Source organism: Salvia splendens, chromosome 21, assembly GCF_004379255.2.
Source record: "Salvia splendens isolate huo1 chromosome 21, SspV2, whole genome shotgun sequence".
Taxonomy (NCBI): Eukaryota; Viridiplantae; Streptophyta; class Magnoliopsida; order Lamiales; family Lamiaceae; genus Salvia; species Salvia splendens.
The window spans coordinates 3,546,759-3,568,076 of record NC_056052.1 but is presented as its reverse complement, the minus strand read 5'-3'; the positions used below and the strand labels follow the sequence as shown (position 1 = coordinate 3,568,076).

At 39.0% G+C, this 21,318-nt stretch overlaps 2 protein-coding genes and 1 pseudogene across 2 annotated transcripts; 1 reads left to right on the top strand and 2 right to left on the bottom strand.

The window, feature by feature from the left end:
* Positions 1–611: 611 nt before the first annotated feature.
* LOC121784058 lies at positions 612–2,816 on the bottom strand. The gene is made up of 4 exons (XM_042182241.1): positions 2,475–2,816; positions 1,546–1,671; positions 1,250–1,393; positions 612–1,159 (listed from the first exon to the last, which is right to left on the bottom strand). The coding sequence occupies exons 1-4, from the start codon at positions 2,814–2,816 to the stop codon at positions 791–793; spliced, it is 981 nt and encodes a 326-aa protein (XP_042038175.1). The 3' UTR covers positions 612–790.
* Positions 2,817–2,891: 75 nt separating this feature from the next.
* Positions 2,892–4,847, bottom strand: LOC121785331. Its single transcript, XM_042183714.1, has 3 exons — positions 4,713–4,847; positions 4,481–4,543; positions 2,892–3,247 (listed from the first exon to the last, which is right to left on the bottom strand). The coding sequence occupies exons 2-3, from the start codon at positions 4,527–4,529 to the stop codon at positions 2,892–2,894; spliced, it is 405 nt and encodes a 134-aa protein (XP_042039648.1). The 5' UTR covers positions 4,530–4,543; positions 4,713–4,847.
* A 5,598-nt stretch (positions 4,848–10,445) lies between these two features.
* LOC121785330 lies at positions 10,446–20,458 on the top strand (annotated as a pseudogene).
* Positions 20,459–21,318: the final 860 nt, after the last annotated feature.

Here is a 21,318-nt window from a genome sequence, read left to right as displayed (position 1 = left end):
AATAATGCTGTAATTTCGAACACATGATGAACTAAAATAGCATAATAATGCATATGATATGTACTTATATTCAGCACCGAGGACAGAAGGCCCAGTATGAAAAATGCATTATGCATTTAAAAGTCCCTCTAATGTAGATTTCAAGCCACATAATGCCCACAATATAATGATGTAATTTTTAACACATGATGAACTAAAATAACCTAATAATGCATATGATGCGTACTTATATTCAGCACCGAGGACATAGAAAAACATAATGCATTAAAAAGTACCTTTAATGTAAATATCAAACCAAATAATGCACACAATGTAATAAAGCATGTAAATGGCTATATAATGCATGAAAATGGCCACATAATGCATAGAATTGCAGTTAAATTCATAATGCATAATGAATGGCTAATACGTATAATTCAATAAGCTCACCTTAGTAATGTAATTTTTATCTAGCATAATGAATGGACTTTAATATTTAATGCAGAATGCATAATGCATTTAATTGTCCATGTAATGCATGAAAATGGCTATGTAATGCAGGCCATGGCCATTTAATGATTAACGCAATGTGGGCATCTAAATAATGTATTTATCCTGAAGCATAATGTATTGTTCAAGATATAAAAACACAAAACAATGGCACATCCCTTTGTGTCCAAAAATCCATACTAATAGACATTCGAAGAACTGTACTTTACAAAATGCTTGTTAAGGATAAAATTCTAAAGTTTGGTTAAACGATTCCATTGCTTCTCCCACCAACAGTTCTATAATGCATACCACACATCACTCAATCAAGACCGTATAGGGCCACCCAATTCTCAAAGCTGAATTTTTTTGGCTTCTCTTTCCAAAGACGCGTCGCCTTCTTTTGGTTTTCACCACCTCTTGTGTTGTACATACAGGTCAGGAGGGTTCTTGCATACTTGATGCGGAACATCTCCACGCTTTTAGTTCCACTCGCACTGAGGCCACATTCCCAGTCCTTTTCCCTTTCTCCAAAGTAGGTTTCCATGTGCCGCATCACATAGATCCCTCCCTCATCAATGACGTTATTGTTCCTCCAAGGCATGGCTACCAAGTTTGTTCTGCACTGTCGGACCTGGGATGCCATCTTAGGGACTTTGCACCTCGTTAGTGCATCAGCAAAGAACTTTTTCTGGAACACAACACGAAATGTTAAGTTCTTTTTTATACTAGGAATTATTTCTACAATAAGGCAGCCCATTGTAGTAAGCTTATTACTTACCAAAAGAGATGGTGTCTTGCCGTACTTGGCTTCAAAGGAAGCGTGCGGTTCTGCCAAACTGTGTTCAATGATATTCATTTTCCCGTCTGGCAAATCAAAACATATGACATATTTCAACGCAGCACCCCATATCGGGAAAAAAATCTGCAGAACAACGAATTATTTTCATAAAAATGCATCAGACTGAAATCGCTTGATTCAATAGATAATGAACCAATAATGATACCGTGATGCTAACATTATGCCAAATAATGCACAGTTTGAGCCGAATAATGCTCAAAAGAAAACACACTTACCAGATCGTATTGGCCATGTTCCACTTCAGCCCGTTGCTTCAAAGCCTCTGTTGTCCAACCATTGATCGTTGGCCAAGAACGGATCACCCTTCTCCGGCAATAAATGACACGATCGACATATGCCCCCTGATTATGACATGGCCATTTAAGGAATAATGCAATAAGATTACCTTAGTAATGTACTCACTGTAAAGCATAATGAATGGACAGTACAATTTAATGCAGAATGCATTTAGAGATTTAAATGGCCATGTAATGCATGAAAATGTCTATATAATGCATGAAATGGCCATTTAAGGAATAATGCAATAAGATTACCTTAGTAATGTACTCACTGTAAAGCATAATGAATGGACCGTACAATTTAATGCAGAATGCATTTAGAGATTTAAATGGCCATGTAATGCATGAAAATGTCTATATAATGCATGAAATGGCCATTTAAGGAATAATGCAATAAGATTACCTTAGTAATGTACTCACTGTAAAGCATAATGAATGGACATTGCAATTAAATTCATAATGCATTTAGAGATTTAAATGGCCATGTAATGCATGAAAATGTCTATATAATGCATGAAATGGCCATTTAAGGAATAATGCAATAAGTTTACCTTAGTAATGTACTCACTGTAAAGCATAATGAATGGACATTGCAATTAAATTCATAAAGCATAATGAATGGCTAATACGTATAATTCAATAACCTCACCTTAGTAATGTAATTCTTATCAAGCATAATGAATGGACTTTACTGTTTAATGCAGAATGCATAATGCATTTAAATGTCCATAAAATGCATGAAAATGGCTATATAATGCAGGACATGGCCAATTAATGCTTAATGCAATGTGTGCATCTAAATAATGTATTTATCCTGAAGCATAATGCAAAAAAAGGGGCATTTAATGTGTATATTATTCACATACCACCAAAAAATAGATTGGACCGCTAAAGTTCACACTCTGACGGTTTGCCCAGGTAGGGAAAGTCGCCTCAAGCACAGACAGGACGTAACCACACCAGTTTAGGTTCTTTATATCGTCCACATCGTCTACGAAATTAAGAATCTTCGGTTTGCAATGGCCGTCAGCCGGGGTCTCTATCAACGCATTTTCCAACAAGAACATGAAGAGCTTCTTGAAGAAGTCGCCTCCATTAACCTCCTGCATCATCAGATGGGGAATGTCTTTCGGGGTCATTTTAAAACGCCCCTTCCCACACCGGGCAGCAACCAAGTCGTTGAAGGTGAAGTTGCTTTGATGTTCCATAGGCCGTGAGATAGGTGTTCGGCCACGAGGAAATCCTAACGTCAAATGGACGTCTTCCTCATCCAGATCTAAGGTTCAACCTCCTGACAATCCAATCTGGCATCGCGCTAGATTGAAGGCGCTTAACACCCAATAGGCCAGTTGGCCAGGAATCTCCCTGGCATCGAAGCACAGGATAGATTGAAATCCTAGTTCGGCAACAGATTCCTTTTGCGGCGGAGTAAAATTCTTCAGGCAGGACAAGAACTCTGTAGGTGTTCGACGACAGTACAAGTAGTCCTCCCTCCGGCCTTTGTTCTTCTTGTCTTCGCATTTATTTTGGGCAGAGCTGGTTGAAGCTTCCGTAATTCGTTCGCGGAATTTCCTGGCTATTCCAACCGGCAGAAGATCATCCACTGCATCTTCTATGTTGCGCCTCACCAGCTTTGTCCCTGTCGAGCATCACCAACTTGCATCATTAACCGTGCAATACATTGAATAACAATTTAAAAACAGAATCCAACATAATGCAATCAAATTATCACATAATGCATTCACATCAGCAAATAATGCAATCACCTATTGGAATAATTTAGTCACAACACAAGCATGCTGTAGCATACAAGATATGAATACATGTAACCACTTAACCATCCAATTAATGCAATGACATTATCAAATAATGAAGATATTATAACAAGTAATGAAAAAACACATTTACAACGGATACAACATAATGCAATTACATTTTCAAATAATGGATTCCCATCAGCAAATAATGCAATCACATAATGTAATAATTCACTCACAACACAAACATCCTGTAGCATACAAGATATATATACATGTACCTATTAACCATCCAAATAATGCATTCACATAAACAAATAATGAAGCTATTATAACAAGTAATGCAAAAACAGATTTACGACAGGAACCAACAAAATGCAATCACATTTTCACATAATTCAATCACATCATCAAATAATGCAATCACATAGTGTAATAATTCACTTACAACACAAGCATGCTGCAGCATACAAGATATATATATACATGTACCAATTAACCATCCAAATAATGCATTGACATAATAAAATAATGAAGCTATTATAACAAGTAATGCAAAAACAGATTTAAAACAGGCACCAACATAAAGCAATCACATTTTCAAATAATTCAAACACATCAGCAAATAATGCACTCATATAGGTGAATAATGCAGTCATAACAAAAGCATGCTGCGACATACATGATATGTATATACATGTAACCACCTAACCAACCACAATAATGCACTCACATATTCAAATAATGTAGGCATATTTTACAAATAATGAAGAGATCCTATCTTGCAATGAACAAACACACTTTCAATTTAATTAATCACAATCTAAGACCACAGCAACAACATTAACAATGTACTCATATAGGAAACAAAATGCACCCACATACTAAAACAATGCATAGACCATGTGAATAAATGAATATACAAACATGCTTTCGTTATCTGCCAATTGAAATCACATATGCCCAAACTGCATTCACATGCTAAAATAATGTAATTATTTTGTCAAATAATGTAGATTTAATATCGAGTAATGCTGGAACAAGCCAACATTGACTGATTTTACAATCCAAACATCCAAGGCAATTACAGTTGAACGCGAAACACAAAAGCTCACCATCTTGCTGGGTTTGCTGCGAATTGCTTGGCCGTCCTCTTTTCGGCATTATAAGATTTGCGTCTGAATACAACCAAACAACAGGGATTTAGATTGTAATATCAAATCCGGTCGAATGGTGGTAATCGGGTTAATTGTGGTGTGGGTGTTGTGTTCCTATAGATTATTGGAGAAAGGGTTATTGAAACTCGAAAATGCCGAAGCAGTTGAATACCAATCGGAAAAACCCTACCTCTACTTAGAACGCGGCGGAGTAATGTTCGGAACCGACCACGAGAATACAAATCCACTGAAAAACCGGTGTAATCGTCGCCAAAAAAGTCCACGGCGGCTAGGGTTTTGCAAGTCCGATGGATTTTGAGATGGATAGTGGAGAGATTAGTGGAGTAAATGCGGTTTGTGAAGAATGAGGCGGCAGATTGTAATCAGCGGGTGTATCCCGCTAAATTCGCGACCCCTCGTGTTCTCCAAAATTTCATACTATATAATTACTAATTCACCCCCGTAATGAACGAAATAGTCTAAATAATGAACTTCGGGGTGCTTAATTACTACTCAAATCCTGGTCGTTCATCTCCTTAATCCAATGACCCTAATCGAATTGGAACTTAAATCTAATGATACAAAAGGACATTAGCATGACCCTATATATATATATATATATATATATATATATATATATATATATATGGAGTCCCATTATTCACAAATCCACTCTTAAAGACCGAACCACCGAACCATACCAAATTCGGGTTTTTTGATCTAGTTTTTTATGGATGAGAGACACAAATTTATAATTTATTTTCACCTTCATCACGAGCCTATTTTAATTCATCCGAAGGTAAATAAGTCATACAAACATGTTACAAAGATTTAAATTCATTCCAGTAGGTTTTTACTTCATTCCAGTAGGATTATTACTTCATTACAGTACGTAAATGCGGTTTCGCCGTCGCGTGTCGTTCTTTCTCTCTACAATATCTATCACCACCGCCACAACGCTGATATGATGTAATAAACACATGGAATGATGCAATAAATTATTGGAATGAAGTATGTGAAGTCCTACTGGAATGAAGTAAAAACCTTATCCAATGAAGTAATAACGTTTATGAATGAAGTAATAAACGCACTTGAATAAATTGCATTTTTTAATGTAAATAAAGTAAAAACTCAGGATAATGAATTCAAATGAAACATATGTTGAATCATTTCAAAACCCACTGGAAGAAAGTAAAAATATGTTGTAGTTTCAAGGTATTACGTACGGAATGAAGTAATAAATCTATACAATGAAGTAAAATGGGCTTGTAATGAAGACCGAAAAATTTACACAGCAGCACATCTCATCAAAAAAACTAGATCTAATGGCTCAGATTTGATCTCTAGTTCGGTCTTTAAAATTGGTTCGACATTGATCACAACTATATATATATATATATATATATATAGGGATGTATTCATTTCCTTTTCCTATATTTCCTCCTTTTTCCTTCTTAATATCAGCCATTAGATTAGAGAAATGGACGGTCAAGATCAACATTGGGTAATTAATCCCGTGTTGCGTTATTTGTCCTATTTTGTGCATTATGAGGGTACAATAGTAATCTAATAATGGCTGGAAACCGCTACGAATAATGCACCACATGGTCACGAGTAATGCATATAATTGCCTATATAATGCACAATATGTGAACTGCAATGCATACGAACAAGATGTGCTGTGTTATAATGTTTGACACACGTTTCTTGTTTCCCCTAAGGGTTTAATAAGCTTAGGGGCTAGGGTATAGTACGTAGACATGTATGTAATCTTCACATGGTAACGAGTAATGGATATATTTGACTATATAATGCACAATTTGTGAACTGCAATGCATACGAACAAGATGTGCTGTGTTATGATGTTTGACACACGTTTCTGGTTTCCCCTAAGGGTTTAATAAGCTTAGGGGCTAGGGTATAGTACGTACGCATTAATAACAAATTATAAAACGATACGAATAATTTACCAAATTATCACGAGTAATGGATGTTATTAACTATATAATGCACAATATGTGAACTGCAATGCATACGAATAAGATGTACCATGTTATGATGTTTGACACACGTTTCTTGTTTCCCCTAAGGGTTTAATAAGCTTAGGGGCTAGGGTATAGTACGTAGACATTACTAAATACACGTATGTAATCTTCAATCTGTTGATTAACCCATATACACAATACCTCTAATAATGCATAATATACTGAGATAATGACAATTAACAGCTACATAATGCACTACCTAAACCAAATAATGCACATACGTATATTCCAATAACAACAATTTGTTAGTAATGTCTACGTACTATACCCTAGCCCCTAAGCTTATTAAACCCTTAGGGGAAACAAGAAACGTGTGTCAAACATCATAACATGGTACATCTTATTCGTATGCATTGCAGTTCACATATTGTGCATTATATAGTTAATAACATCCATTACTCGTGACAATTTGGTGAATTATTCGTATCGTTTTATAATTTGTTATTAATGCGTACGTACTATACCCTAGCCCCTAAGCTTATTAAACCCTTAGGGGAAACAAGAAACGTGTGTCAAACATCATAACACAACACATCTTGTTCGTATGCATTGCAGTTCACAAATTGTGCATTATATAGTCAATTATATCTATTACTCGTTACCATGTGAAGATTACATACGTGTCTACGTACTATACCCTAGCCCCTAAGCTTATTAAACCCTTAGAGGAAACAAGAAACGTGTGTCCAAACATCATAACATGGTACATCTTATTCGTATGCATTGCAGTTCACATATTGTGCATTATATAGTCAATTATATGCATTACTCGTGACCATGTGGTGCATTATTCGCAGATACCAAAATGTGGCAGTTACTTTTCCGTCAAATATCAATAATAACCCTGTAATGCATACAACCACCTTCTATAATGCAACACGGAACCAGTTTTATAGAATCAATCTGATCCGTTGATGCCTTAGATCTAATGCATAATATTAAGAAGGAAAAAAGGATCTAAGATGTGAAAAGGAGAATAACGCTCCCCTATATATATATATATATATATATATATATATATATAAATGTTTCAAGAATTTAAGCATACAGGCAGTACTATTTTAAGCACGTAACAAAAAAGTAAAAAAATATAAATTTGATCACGATAACATAGTACTCCCTCCGTCCACCATAAGCGAAATAATACAAATTGTAAACAATTAAAATAAATTATCATTATAAAGACTTTATAAAAAAAATGATACTTCAGTCGTAATCTAAACAAATTTTCTATTCGAAACAAAATTTAGTACATTTGTAATTTGTGAGAAAAAACAAAAATTACTCACACAACTTAGATTTTTAATAAACAAATAGTTCATAAGTTCTAGGGAACAAAAACATATATTTTCTTAAGTAGAAACAAATTTAGAAGCAAATAATAACAAAAAATTTATAAGTTTTGAAACATTTCATTGTAAACAACATTAAAGCTGCACTACATGATTGAACATAGATTTTCTAAAAAACAATCCAACATGAGAAAGCGGTTGACATTGACTTTTATTAATGGTTATCGCTACGACACAACCAAAGGAAACTGTCGTCATTGAAATTTGAATGACAACTTTAGAACAGATGGTATCATTGACAAACACATATTTTGCATGTTTTTAAAGACTAGATTTGACTTGTTTTAAATGTCAATCATGCAAATTATGTTCTTAAATTGCATATGTTATACATTTGGTATTTTTTTACGTGTTTGTTGATAAATGATAGAAAAAGATAGAAAAATGTGAAAAAAGGCCAAAGTGCAGCAGCCTCTGTTCGAGCCCATTCTGCCAGCGATTTTGAAGTCCAATCAGTGCTTACGTGTTTGAACCGAAGAAACAATATTTTGCGCGCAAACAAGAGGGTGCTAGGAAGGATGTTGAGCGGGCTTTTGATGTACTCCAATCGTTGTGGGCCATTATACGGTGTGCGGCACGAGTTTGGCACGAAGATGATGTCGCGAATATTATGTTAGCATGTATCATATTGCATAATATGATAATAGAATATTAAGGATTTGCGGCAGAGCGCTGGGCACCGGAAGAGGGCGCAAGTACAAGTCACGGTGTTGCCTCCGCGCCGATCCAGATGGGCATACCACGAAGCAATGAATATTTGATCCAACGTTTCGCTGATATGCGCAGGACGACATCACATACCACACTCCAGGCCGATTTGATTGAAGAAGTGTGGGCACGTAGGGGAGGTGGCGGCGCCGTGTGAATTTTTAGTTGTATTTTATTTTTAATTTTCGTTGTATAATTTTACCCTTTTGCAATACAATGAATATTCAGCCCCAATTACCTCGTTTTCTAATTATTTACATTGCGATAATTTTAATTATACTTGATTGAAACTAAAAACATTTTAAAATGAAAATTGATTATAAAATTTGGGGGCTATTGGAAGTGTCCACTATAGTGGCGGAAACAAAATTTTGAGGCTATGGACAAAAAAACTGGGGCTGTGAACAAAAACTGAGGCGGGGCTATTGGGGTGTTCGCCTTATTGTGGACACCCTAATGTCTCAATTTCAAACTTTTCCCTAAAATCTCTTCTTTTTGATTAAAGATTAAAAAACTCAAACATGTTCCGCGAATACTTTAAACTATAAAGTATTGCCGTTTTGGAAGAAAAAAAAATCTAAAACTTAGGAAATCAGCGCTTGGGATTATTAGTCGCTCATACGTGCACTTCCCAATTAGTCGTCCCATAAAAATATGGACATTTTTCTTTTATAAAAGTTGTCTCTAACTCAATATTCATATACATCAATTTATTTACAATTTATACCATTATGACACATCAATACAAATCATTAAATACTGATTCTCCTATATTCTCTTACTTTATAAATTGTGCATTAATTTCCGTGACATTTCAAATGCATATATTTTATGGGGTGGGGGAGTATTTTCTTATTTAAGCATGATACTTATTATTAACAAAATATTATTGTTGCAATAATTAAAGACCATTCGTTATTAGTGATTGAGGTAAATGTCTCATGTTTATATAATCATACTATAAATACTTCATTCTTATAAAAAAAATTGTTTTATTGATAAACAATGCATTTTTAATCCAAGACAAATATTATTTCACTGAATTATACATATGCAATGTACATAAGTGCCTCTAAAAAACCTTGAAATTAATTAGAAAAGTTTGATCATGTTACTTGAATGAGTAGTATTTTTTTTTTAATTATAGAAATTCAAGAGATTTGATCTCTTTAAAAAAATTTCATAAATTAATTTATGAATTTGCAAACAATTGGGTATTAATAACGATATAATTTTAGTTCCAAGTATTAATTATTTCGAATTTATGTTAGATAATTTATTTTTGATAAAGTTTTAATTATATTTGCATTTTCCTAGGTAAAAGCAGTAAATTTTGAAACTTTAAATAAACAAAAGATGATAGAGAAAGTAAAAGAGTGATGCTAAATGGCCATAATGTGGCCGGCCATGAAGAGTTAATTTAGTCCATTTACATGTATAAAAAAAATTAGAATTACCGATATAAACTTATATGTGTGTGAATAGACTTGTGAGTTGATACTTATCTTTGAATTCCATTACGTAAAACACATTAATATCACGAATTACTGTATACGTTGAGCAACAATCAAGAAATGACAGTAGTAATAAGTTGAGCAAAAACTACGAAAGAGCAACACTAACATGTTGAGCAACATATAATGAAGATGATATAAAAGTAAAATCAAGTAGTATTAAACCAAAAATTTGAAAAAAAATTAATTTTTTTTCAAATTTAATTAATTTATGGTTGTCCATAATGTGGCCGCGTGGCTTTATTTAAAGTAAAATTATTCCTTGTTTCTTCCTCGTCAACACCCACAAAAACAGAGAAATCAAGATAACAGATTTCCAACAACTCCTTTAATTCTGATTTGTCCATTTCTTCTTTTTGGTGACAGAGGCGACAACCAAGGGCGAGAAATCAAGATAGCCAGTATCCGGCAGTTCATGATTAAAGGAGCACGCATTCATTGTATCTCTATCTCTCTCTCTCCTTTTTAATTCTTTTCCCTACTGATTAGTATTTCAAGTCTTTATGATGAATGTTTATTGGTAGAATATTGTATAGGTTAGAGAATAATCAACAGATTGGAATTTTGTTGGGGAAGAAATTGAGCTAGAATTTGGGGATTTTGTCTTGGTTAAATTGAGCTAATTTACATGTTGTTGTGAGAACATTTGATATGCTTTGTGACACCAGATAAATGGCATTCTTCTCACCAAAATTCAGCTTCAAAATGAATTTATAGTAATTTTTCAATACAATCTACCCCCTTTCTGGCTGATTTGGGCAAAACGCTTATAAATCCTAAACGACTAGGAATTTTAAGCTTCAAATTTATCCATGCAATAGACATCAATAAGTCTCATTTGCCACTAGTTTTGTTGATTTTCAACTTGGGAGTTGATTGGAACGATTTTTTCAAAGTTAATGCATTATTCTTGCCAAGTTTTTGACTTGGATGTTTTGGCACTTATTGGGTTGGTTTACTGATCGACTAAGAGTGTTACATAGATATCGAAGATAATCAATCTAATTAGGTGCAATTTGGTAGGTAAGATAAATAAATAAAGCATGATAAGAACACACATTTTAGTTCTTTTTTTTCACATCTCTCCAAAATAGAAAAGATAAGACTAATTGATCCGTTATTCTTTCTTTCTAACAGGTATGAGATTCCTAAACAAAATCGCCCTCGCATTTCACTCTTTATTCCCAGGTGGGCCGTTTATCGCCTCGATACAAATCCGTTTCAAGAAGCCCGCAAACGCTGCCCAGACTCGTCTTGAAACCCGAACCCTCGACTCAAAGCTCGACTGCCTCGCCTCCTCCTCGTCCTCGGTCTCTATGACTTAGTCGCCGCCAAGAAACGCGGCCCCTACATCTCTGTCAACCTCCTCTCCCGCTGGGCTTTGCATGCTGGGGTCGAAACCCTCACCGCCGGCGAGATCCTCCGCAAATACCCTCACGTTTTCAAGGTGTTCACGCACCCAGTGAGGAGAAACGCCTGCTGCACATTCACTTCGAAATTCGTTGAATTGTTGAAGCAGGAGAATGAGATCTTGATCAACATGGAGGATGAGAATGTGATTAAGATCAGAAAGATCTTAGCCATGTCCGGAAATGGGAGAGTTCACATACACGCGATCAGATTGATGAGACGGGAATTGGGGTTGTAAAAAATCATGGATTAAAATATGCCCGGTCAATGGATTTTGACCAAATAATAAATGTGACGAGACATTTAATTTTGTGAAATTAAATGACATATCGTCGATCTACATTTTACGTAGATAAATGTAGTATATTCACTTTCTCAAATCCGATTTCCGGTGGGTGAGAAATAGTGGATTAAAGTTGGGCATAATTAGCTTTTAATTAAATCTTGGAGTTGGAGCTTAGGGAATAATTAACTAGTGTTAATTATCCCACATTGGAGGATTAACACATCTTTTAATGTGTATAAATTAAGTGACTTTATGTTACTTAATAATTATAGTGGACCAAGATGGGTGAAAAAGCCCACACGCTCGCACACGCGCGCGCCGCCGCCCGCCCGAGCCCGTGCTCGTGGTCGCGGGCCCGAGCCCGAGCCCGATCTCGATCTTGGATCTTGGCAATTGGTCTTTGGGTGGTCTTTGGGCTTGGTGCTTGGCCCAAACTATTCTTTTTAGACCACCGTCGAGTCAGCAATCCAAGTGGCTTGACACGTCGTCAAGCGAGGCACAGTCACGGCTGCCAAGTGAGAAATCCACACGCTCCACACACGGGTGGCACACTCCAGCCACACACCTGTAACTAGGGATGTCAATGCAGCCCGCAACCCGTGGGCTGACCCGAATAACCCGCCAAATTTATAGGGTTAGGGTTGAAAATTTCTAGCCCGATAAAATTACAACCCGATTAGCCCGCACCCGATTAACCCGCAACTCGTTAGGGTCAGACCCGAAAACCCGATGGGCTGGCCCGAAAACCCGATAAAATTTCTATTGTTCTATTTGTTTGACTCTGAATTGGACAATTTCATTGATTATTTTTATAATATAGATAACTAAAAAAATAACATTCAATTTTATATTAAACATATAAATTATATATTAAATTTTTATTAATATAATAAATAAATAAATAAATTAGAAACTTCTAATTCATTAATAAATATTTAAATTATAAATATGTTTTAAAACATGCTTTAAAATATTTAAATTTATGTTTTATTTTACACAAATCTCAAATATTAGTATTTGATCATGTTTGTGTTTGAGTTTAAGTATAAATCTCAAATTTATCATAACTAAATATTTATATTTTATAAATATAACTAATTTTCGTCATTATTTATTGGATTGATCGCATGTTAATTTTATCGGTAGCAACCCGATTAACCCGCTGGGCCAGCCTGAAACCCGAGCGTTTAGGGTTAGGGTTGAACTTTTATAACCCGAAAAAATCTCAACCCGATTAGCCCGCACCCGATTGACCCGCAACCCGAGTAGGGTTGGCCCGAAACCCGGTGGGCCGGCCCGATTGACATCCCTACCTGTAACCGACGTCGGTTACGAATTGCCATGATGAGCCTTCAATGGCTGGTTGACCCTGCATGGTGGCTTGGCCTATAAATAGGCTAGCCATACCACTGCATTAGGAGACACATATACAAGCATTCTGCATCATAAGCTCTCTCCCTCTCTCTGCATTGTCTTTCTGTCGAAGCTCTGCTCTCTCCTCCATCCCGTTCGCCGGAGCTCTACTGATTGCGGTGCTGCATCAATAGAGACGCAGCCGTTTTACCTTTGGGGACGACACGCCAAACCGAAGAGCACTACCGGGGCGTATCTCGTCTTGCGGGAAGAGGCCTCCTCGACTCGGCTAAACTTAGTTCACGGTTACCGTTTCGAATTCTGTAATTTTCTTTGTAGTTCAGTTTCATCTTCTGTATTTCTTCTTTTGGGTTGTATTACGCCCGGTTTTGTTATCTCTTGTAATCCCAGAAACCAACAATCGCAAGACGAGATAACTTGCCTTTGAAGTGATTTGGACCTTTTAAACTGAACTTAATAATTTCGAAACTTAAAACACTTTTGCTGGAGATGTCGACGGAATCTAACACCACTGCTGCCGCCACCACCGCCGCCATTCCTTCCACTATGGCGACCACTGGACCGGTCAATACGTCGTCAATTCCGACGATGATGCCCACTCCCGGGCGCTATCCCTCTTCATCAACAACCCCTTGGGAGTTCGTTAACACCCTTGGGCTCACTGGTGGATCCACCTCGAGTGGATCGGTTGGTTCCACTTTTAGTGGTTCCTTCGGATCCTTTAATGGATCGAGTGTTGGGGCCTTCGGGCCTCACACGAATGCTGGGGCCTTCGGGTCTCATGCGAGTGCTAGTCCCTTCGGGGATAGTACGTTCATGGCGGGCTCTATGCCTAACATGAATGGTGGGGGCCCTATGCCCAACCATGTTGTTGGCTCCTTCGGGGGCAACGGAATTGGTTCCTTCCAAGGATCAACTGCGGCACCTTTGGCACCAAGAATGATGCCACCTGCCGAGAAACCACCCAAGTTTGGAGGATCAGACTTCAAGAGGTGGTATCAAAAGATGTTGTTCTACTTGACAACATTGGGCGTCGCCAACTTTCTCACTGAAAACGAGCCGCCCGCACCAAGCGACCAAGAGACTAGGCTCGAAGTCATGGCAGATTATGAAGCTTGGAGGAAAGGAGATTACCTTTGTAAAAATTCCATTCTAAGTGCTTTAGATGATAGTTTGTACAATGTATACTCCAATGTAACCACATCTAAACAAATGTGAGAAAGCCTAGAAAAGAAATATAGCATAGATAATGCAGCAGGGACTGAACAGGTTGTAGCGTCCAAGTTTATGGACTACAAGATGATCGACTCTCGACCCATCATGGAGCAAGTCCAAGAGCTCCAAATGATCATCCACTCCTTCGTGGCTGAAGGGATGACCTTGCCCGACAAATTCCTAGGGTGCACGATCATTGACAAGCTCCCTCCCAGTTGGAAGGATTTCAAGAGTTATCTCAAGCACAAGCGAAAGCAGATGACCCTTGAAGACTTGATCGTGAAGTTGCGCATTGAGGCTGATGTGCGCAAAAGTGATCAAAAGGCTAAGGGCTTCACCCCACTTGGAGCCAAAGCCAATCTGTTGGAGCGGGGCGGTCCCTCCAACAAACGCCATTGCTCAAACCATCCAAGTGACAAAGGGAAGGGAAAGCAGCCTTCAAAGAAGTTTGAAGGCGACTGCTACAAATATGGCAAACAAGGCCACTTTGCAAAAGACTGCCGCAGCAAGAAGAAGAAGCTGGCTGCCCACGTCGTTGAGAAGGAGCTCAAGGACTGGGATGAAAACGACCTCATTGCTGTGGTCACTGAAGAGGTCAACCTTGTTAACAACAACAAGGGTGGCTGGTATATTGATACCGGCGCTACTGCACATGTTTGCGCAGATAGAAGTATGTTCTCCACCTACAACAACGTTGAAGGGAGAAAGATAAACATGGGGAATCAAGCCTCGTCTGAAATCCTCGGAGTTGGTGATGTAATCCTCAAGATGACGTCTGGCGTCTCAATCACCTTGAAGGATGCGCTGCACGTTCCGGACATCCGGAAGAACCTAGTTTCAGGATCAATACTAGTGAATAAGGGTTTTAAACTTGTATTTGAATCCGATAGGTTTGCATTGTATAAGTGTGGGAAGTCCCTCGGAAAAGGTTATGTAACCGACGGACTTTTCAAGCTTAGTGTAGCAACACTGCGTGTTCCAAAGCCATTGGCTAATAATAATAAAGCATCTACTTCCTCTTATTTGACCGAGTCTTCAAATTTGTGGCATTGTAGATTGGGACATGTAAATTCAAAAGCCATTAAAAGATTAGTAAATTTAGGTTTACTAAAGGCTAATGAATTGGATATCCAAGATAAATGTGAAATTTGTCTTGAAGCAAAAATGACTAAGTTGTCGTTTCACTCGGTTGAACGAAGCACAAAACCCCTTGAATTTATTCACACGGACGTATGTGATTTGAAGATGGTGCAAACTAGAGGTGGTAAAAAGTACTTTATTACTTTCATAGATGATTGCACAAGATATTGCTACATTTATCTTTTAAGAAGTAAAGATAAAGCAATAGAAGCGTTCAAAAATTATAAGAACGAGGTTGAGAATCAACTTGGTTGTAAAATCAAAATGATTCGAAGCGATAGAGGAGGCGAATATGTAGCCCTGTTTGAGGAGTTATGCAACGCAAGTGGTATAATTCATCAAACAACTGCTCCATATTCACCACAATCTAATGGTGTTGCAGAACGCAAAAATCGAACTCTAAAAGAGATGATGAATGCACTGCTTCTGACTTTAGGATTACCACATAACATGTGGGGGGAAGCTGTTTTGACAGCCAACTATATCTTGAATAAGATCCCTCTCAAAGGAAAAGATGTTACTCCTTAAGAGTTGTGGAAGAGAAGGAAGCCATCCTACAAATACCTCAAAGTGTGGGGGGTGTTTGGCAAAGGTGATGGTTCCTCCGCCCAAAGAAGTTACAATCGGACCTAAGACGGTTGATTGCATCTTCATTGGATATGCACTTAACAGTAGTGCATATCGATTTGTTGTTCACAAGTCTGAAATATCGACTATCACAGTAGGAACAACAATTGAGTCGAGGAATGCTGTATTTCTCGAAAATACATTTCCTTGCAAAGACAAGGAAAAAGTCTCAACCAATTCTGAGACAAGAATTGAAGAAGCCACTAGTTCTAAACCAGTGGAAGAAGAAGCCACTAGTTCTAAATCAGCGGATGCAGAACCTGAATCGCGCAAGCGTGCAAGGCCCGATCCAAAAGATACAGTACTAAGACGTGGTAATAGAGTCAGAACACCAAAAACTTTTGGTCCTGACTACATTGCTTTCATGTTGGATGAAGAACCAACATCGATAAAAGTAGTCTTTGCTGGCCCAGACGGGCTGCATTGGAGAGAAGCTGTTCAAAGCGAAATTGATTCAATTTTACTAAACCACACTTGGGTGTTGGTAGATCTACCTGAAGGTGCGAAACCTCTAGGTTGCAAATGGGTACTTAAAAGGAAATTTAAGGCCGATGGAACAGTGGATAAATTTAAAGCCCGACTAGTAGTAAAGGGTTTTAAACAAAAGGAAGGACATGACTTCTTCGATACCTATTCACCTGTAACAAGGATTACATCTATACGAGTGCTTCTCGCTATTGCTGCATTGCACAATCTTGAGATTCATCAAATGGATGTAAAGACCGCGTTTCTAAATGGTGAACTAGAAGATGAAATCTATATGGAACAACCCGAAGGGTTTGTAGTACCTGGACAAGAGAAAAAGGTATGCAAGCTCGTAAAGTCCCTATATGGATTGAAACAAGCGTCATTGCAATGGCACTTGAAGTTTGATAATGTGATGTTATCAAACGGGTTTAAAATCAACGAGTGCGACAAATGTGTCTACATCAAGAGTACTAATAACGGTCATGTTATAGTGTGTCTATGTTGATGATATGTTAATCTCGGGTAGCAACACTCAAGTAATTAACGATACAAAGACCATGTTAAAGAGAAATTTTGACATGAAAGACATGGGTCTAGCCGATGTAATTCTTGGAATGAAGATTTTAAGGACGAATGATGGAATCATCTTAACACAATCACATTATGTTGAGAAGATATTGAATAAATTCAAAGCCTATGATGGCGCGCCGGTTAAGACTCCAATTGAACTCGACGTTCACTTGAGCAAAAACAAAGGCGAGCCCGTTGCACAAGAAGAGTATGCACGGGTCATGGGATGCATTATGTATTTAACTAATTGTACTCGACCCGACATTGCTTGTGCCGTGAACAAGTTGAGTCGTTACACGAGCAATCCAAGCAAAGAGCATTGGAGAGCTCTTGTGAGGGTTTTGAGATATTTAAAACATACTCAAAATCTTGGGCTACACTTCTCGAGATACCCCCCGGTACTTGAAGGGTACTGTGATGCCAATTGGATATCCGATAATAGAGACTCACTTTCAACAAGTGGATACGTCTTTACTATTGGGGGTGGTGTTGTATCGTGGAAATCCACAAAACAGACATGTATAGCCCGATCAACAATGGAATCAGAGTTCATTGCCTTAGATAAAGCGGGTGAGGAAGCTGAGTGGCTTAAGAACTTCCTTGAAGATATTCCATGTTGGTCTAAGCCAGTGCCACCAGTGTTGATCCACTGCGATAGCCAAGCGGCTATTGGAAGGGCAAACAATGGCTTCTATAATGGTAAGTCTCGACATATACGTCGACGACATAACACCGTGAGACATCTGATCACAACATGGGTGATTACAATTGACTATGTGAAGTCAATAGATAATCTAGCGGTTCCGCTAACCAAAGGGTTAAACCGTGATCAAATGAACAAGTTGCTAGAGGGAATGGGTTTGAAATCCACAAACTAAAGAACTATTATAGTGGTAACCCAACCATGATGACTGGAGATCCCAAGAACTTGGTTCAAAGGGACAACTAAGCTATGAGAGTTCAAGAGAAATACTCAACTATATCTATTCCCTAGAGAGCAATAGAGTGTTGGAGAACTTGCCTAGTGGTAAAGGCCAAGTCTATGACTTCTAATGGTTCTTAAGAATCTCAAAGAGATGGAGTTCTCAAAAAGACCAAGTATGGCAAGGTACTTGAGTAAGAGTCACCTATATAAGTGCGAAGTGTGGTCGCTTCATAAAACGCACTTATGAATCCAAAGTGGTGTCCAAGACCGCAATGGACACAAAACGTGAGAACGGATGAGGATGAGGTGTTTAAGCGTTAACACCATTGTCTCGGTGCACGCCGTGGGGGATTAGTTCAAAGCATCGCGCTACTAAGCCGCTTGTGTATCCGATGGTGTCGACTATGGAGGGTTCAAAGCCAACGACTACCTATCCTTATGCTTATATACCTCGTGAGGGTTGAGCTTGTGTCTGCATGCATATGCATTCGGCTATTTCCACTCATGTGGGGGATTGTAAAAAATCATGGATTAAAATATGCCCGGTCAATGGATTTTGACCAAATAATAAATGTGACGAGACATTTAATTTTGTGAAATTAAATGACATATCGTCGATCTACATTTTAAGTAGATAAATGTAGTATATTCACTTTCTCAAATCTGATTTCCGGTGAGTGAGAAATAGTGGATTAAAGTTGGGCATAATTAGCTTTTAATTAAAGCTTGGAGTTGGAGCTTAGGGAATAATTAACCAGTGTTAATTATCCCATATTGGAGGATTAACACATCTTTTAATGTGTATAAATTAAATGACTTTATGTTACTTAATAATTATAGTGGACCAAGATGGGTGAAAGAGCCCACACGCGCGCGCCGCCGCCCGCCCGAGCCCGTGGTCGTGGTCGTGGTCGCGGTCGCGGGCCGCGGGCCTCGGGCCCGATCCCGAGCCCGAGCCCGATCTCGATCTCGATCTCGATCTTGGACTTGGACTTGGACTTGGATCTTGGCAATTGGTCTTTGGGTGGTCTTTGGGCTTGGTGCTTGGCCCAAACTATTCTTTTTAGACCACCGCCGAGTCAGCAATTCAAGTGGCTTGACACGTCGTCAAGCGAGGCACAGTCACGACTGCCACGTGAGAAATCCACACGCTCCACACACGGGTGGCACACTCCATACCACTGCATTAGGAGACACATATACAAGCATTCTGCATCATAAGCTCTCTCCCTCTCTCTGCATTGTCTTTCTGTCGAAGCTCTGCTCTCTCCTCCATCCCGTTCGCCGGAGCTCTACTGATTGCGGTGCTGCATCAATAGAGACGCAGCCGTTTTACCTTTGGGGACGACACGCCAAACCGAAGAGCACTACCGGGGCGTATCTCGTCTTGCAGGAAGAGGCCTCCTCGACTCGGCTAAACTTAGTTCACGGTTACCGTTTCGAATTCTGTAATTTTCTTTGTAGTTCAGTTTCATCTTCTGTATTTCTTCTTTTGGGTTGTATTACGCCTGGTTTTGTTATCTCTTGTAATCCCCAGAAACCAACAGGGGTTACCCGAAATTTTAGGGATTAAGTTATTAGAAAGCGGAGCGAGGTATTCAGAATGATAGATTTAGAAGTCGTAGAGTTGATTGAAGGGGCGGTAAGCTTCACAGCAGAGGTGGAGAAATGGAGGGAGAGAGAATACAGGGAGAAATGGCTGAGCGAATTCGAGACGAAATACGCATTCCCCATTAGCTTCCCAACAGGGTTTAAGATAGTTGCGGGGTTTAAGGAGAAGCTGAAGAACTGGCAACGCCTTTCCTACCTGAAGCCTTACGAAAGGACGGAAAGTGTCCGTGTTCGTGTTCGCATGTGCGGAGGAGTCGAGAGGTACGAGAAGCGCGTCGGAATCATCCACGAGCTCCTGACCTTGACCAAGGAGAAGATGATGGACGTGGAGAGATTGGCGCATTTTAGAAAGGATCTCGGGATTATGGTTAACATGCGCGAGCTCCTTTTGAAGCATCCCGGGATTTTTTACGTGGCTACTAAAGGCAAGAGTCAAATTGTGTTTCTTAGAGAAGCTTACAAGGGAGATTGTTTGGTTGAGGCAAATGCAGTTTATGATGTTCAAAGACGGATGTTGGAGCGTATGTTGTTGGGTTGTCGTAATACGACGAAATTGAAAGACGAAGATGAAGACAGAGAAGCCGAAGGGTGCGAAGATGATGAAGTTGTTCATCAAAATCAGAATGGAAGAAGAACACCTGTGAAAGATGGTGATTTTGCCATCCCAATCTTGCATAATTACTTCAATTGATGATGTGATTCCACCTGGTCGAGTGGAAGAGTTGCACTTTCTGTTATGGATTCGCTTCCTCAACGTCGAATTCCAAGCGAAATCAAGAAACGGGATGACGACTAATGTCGAGCGCCCAATGCGGGTCGTGACTTGGACGTCAAAAAGGTTGCAGCTGATCGCGGGAGATTCCGTCGACAGCTTGGGAGTTGTTTCTTGAGGCAAAAGCAATTGAGCCAAGTATTGATAATTTTATTCATGAATCGTGTGATAATACATTGGCTCTATTTATAACTAAACCCTAGGGTTGGTTCGACCTATCCTAATACGTTCGGGAAAGAACCAACTAAGAAAACCCAAACGGGGCCCGTGAAAAAGGGCCGACTCAATTGTAAACAAAAAATAATAATATTCTAAAATAAACCAAAAAGGAAAAGGGACGTAAAAAACAAGAATGTTGCTATTCTACTCCCGTAGCCGCTGAGGCTACTTGATTCGGTTCCGTGGCCTCAAGGTCCTTGTCGTCGCTGGCGCGCTCTGTTTATCGGCCGCAGCCGCTGGTGCGCTCTGCTTCTCGGGCGCAGCCACCCGTTCCACCTCCTCGGCGAGCTCCGTCTCGCTGCTGCTAGGGATACTCGTATCAACTCCCCCTCCCTTAACAACATCCTTGGCCTCAAGGTGGAGGTTTGGAAATCGCTCGCGAACTATGTCCAACGGTTCCCACGACGGGGAGTCCGTGCCATCCGACCAACGCACCAAGACATGTTCCCGTGCCTTGCCATCATGCCACATAATCTGGCTATCGATAAAAGCCACCGGATACACCACCGGCCGACCCTCCACGAAGTCCGTCGGTAGAGGGACGTGCGCCACTGACTCCT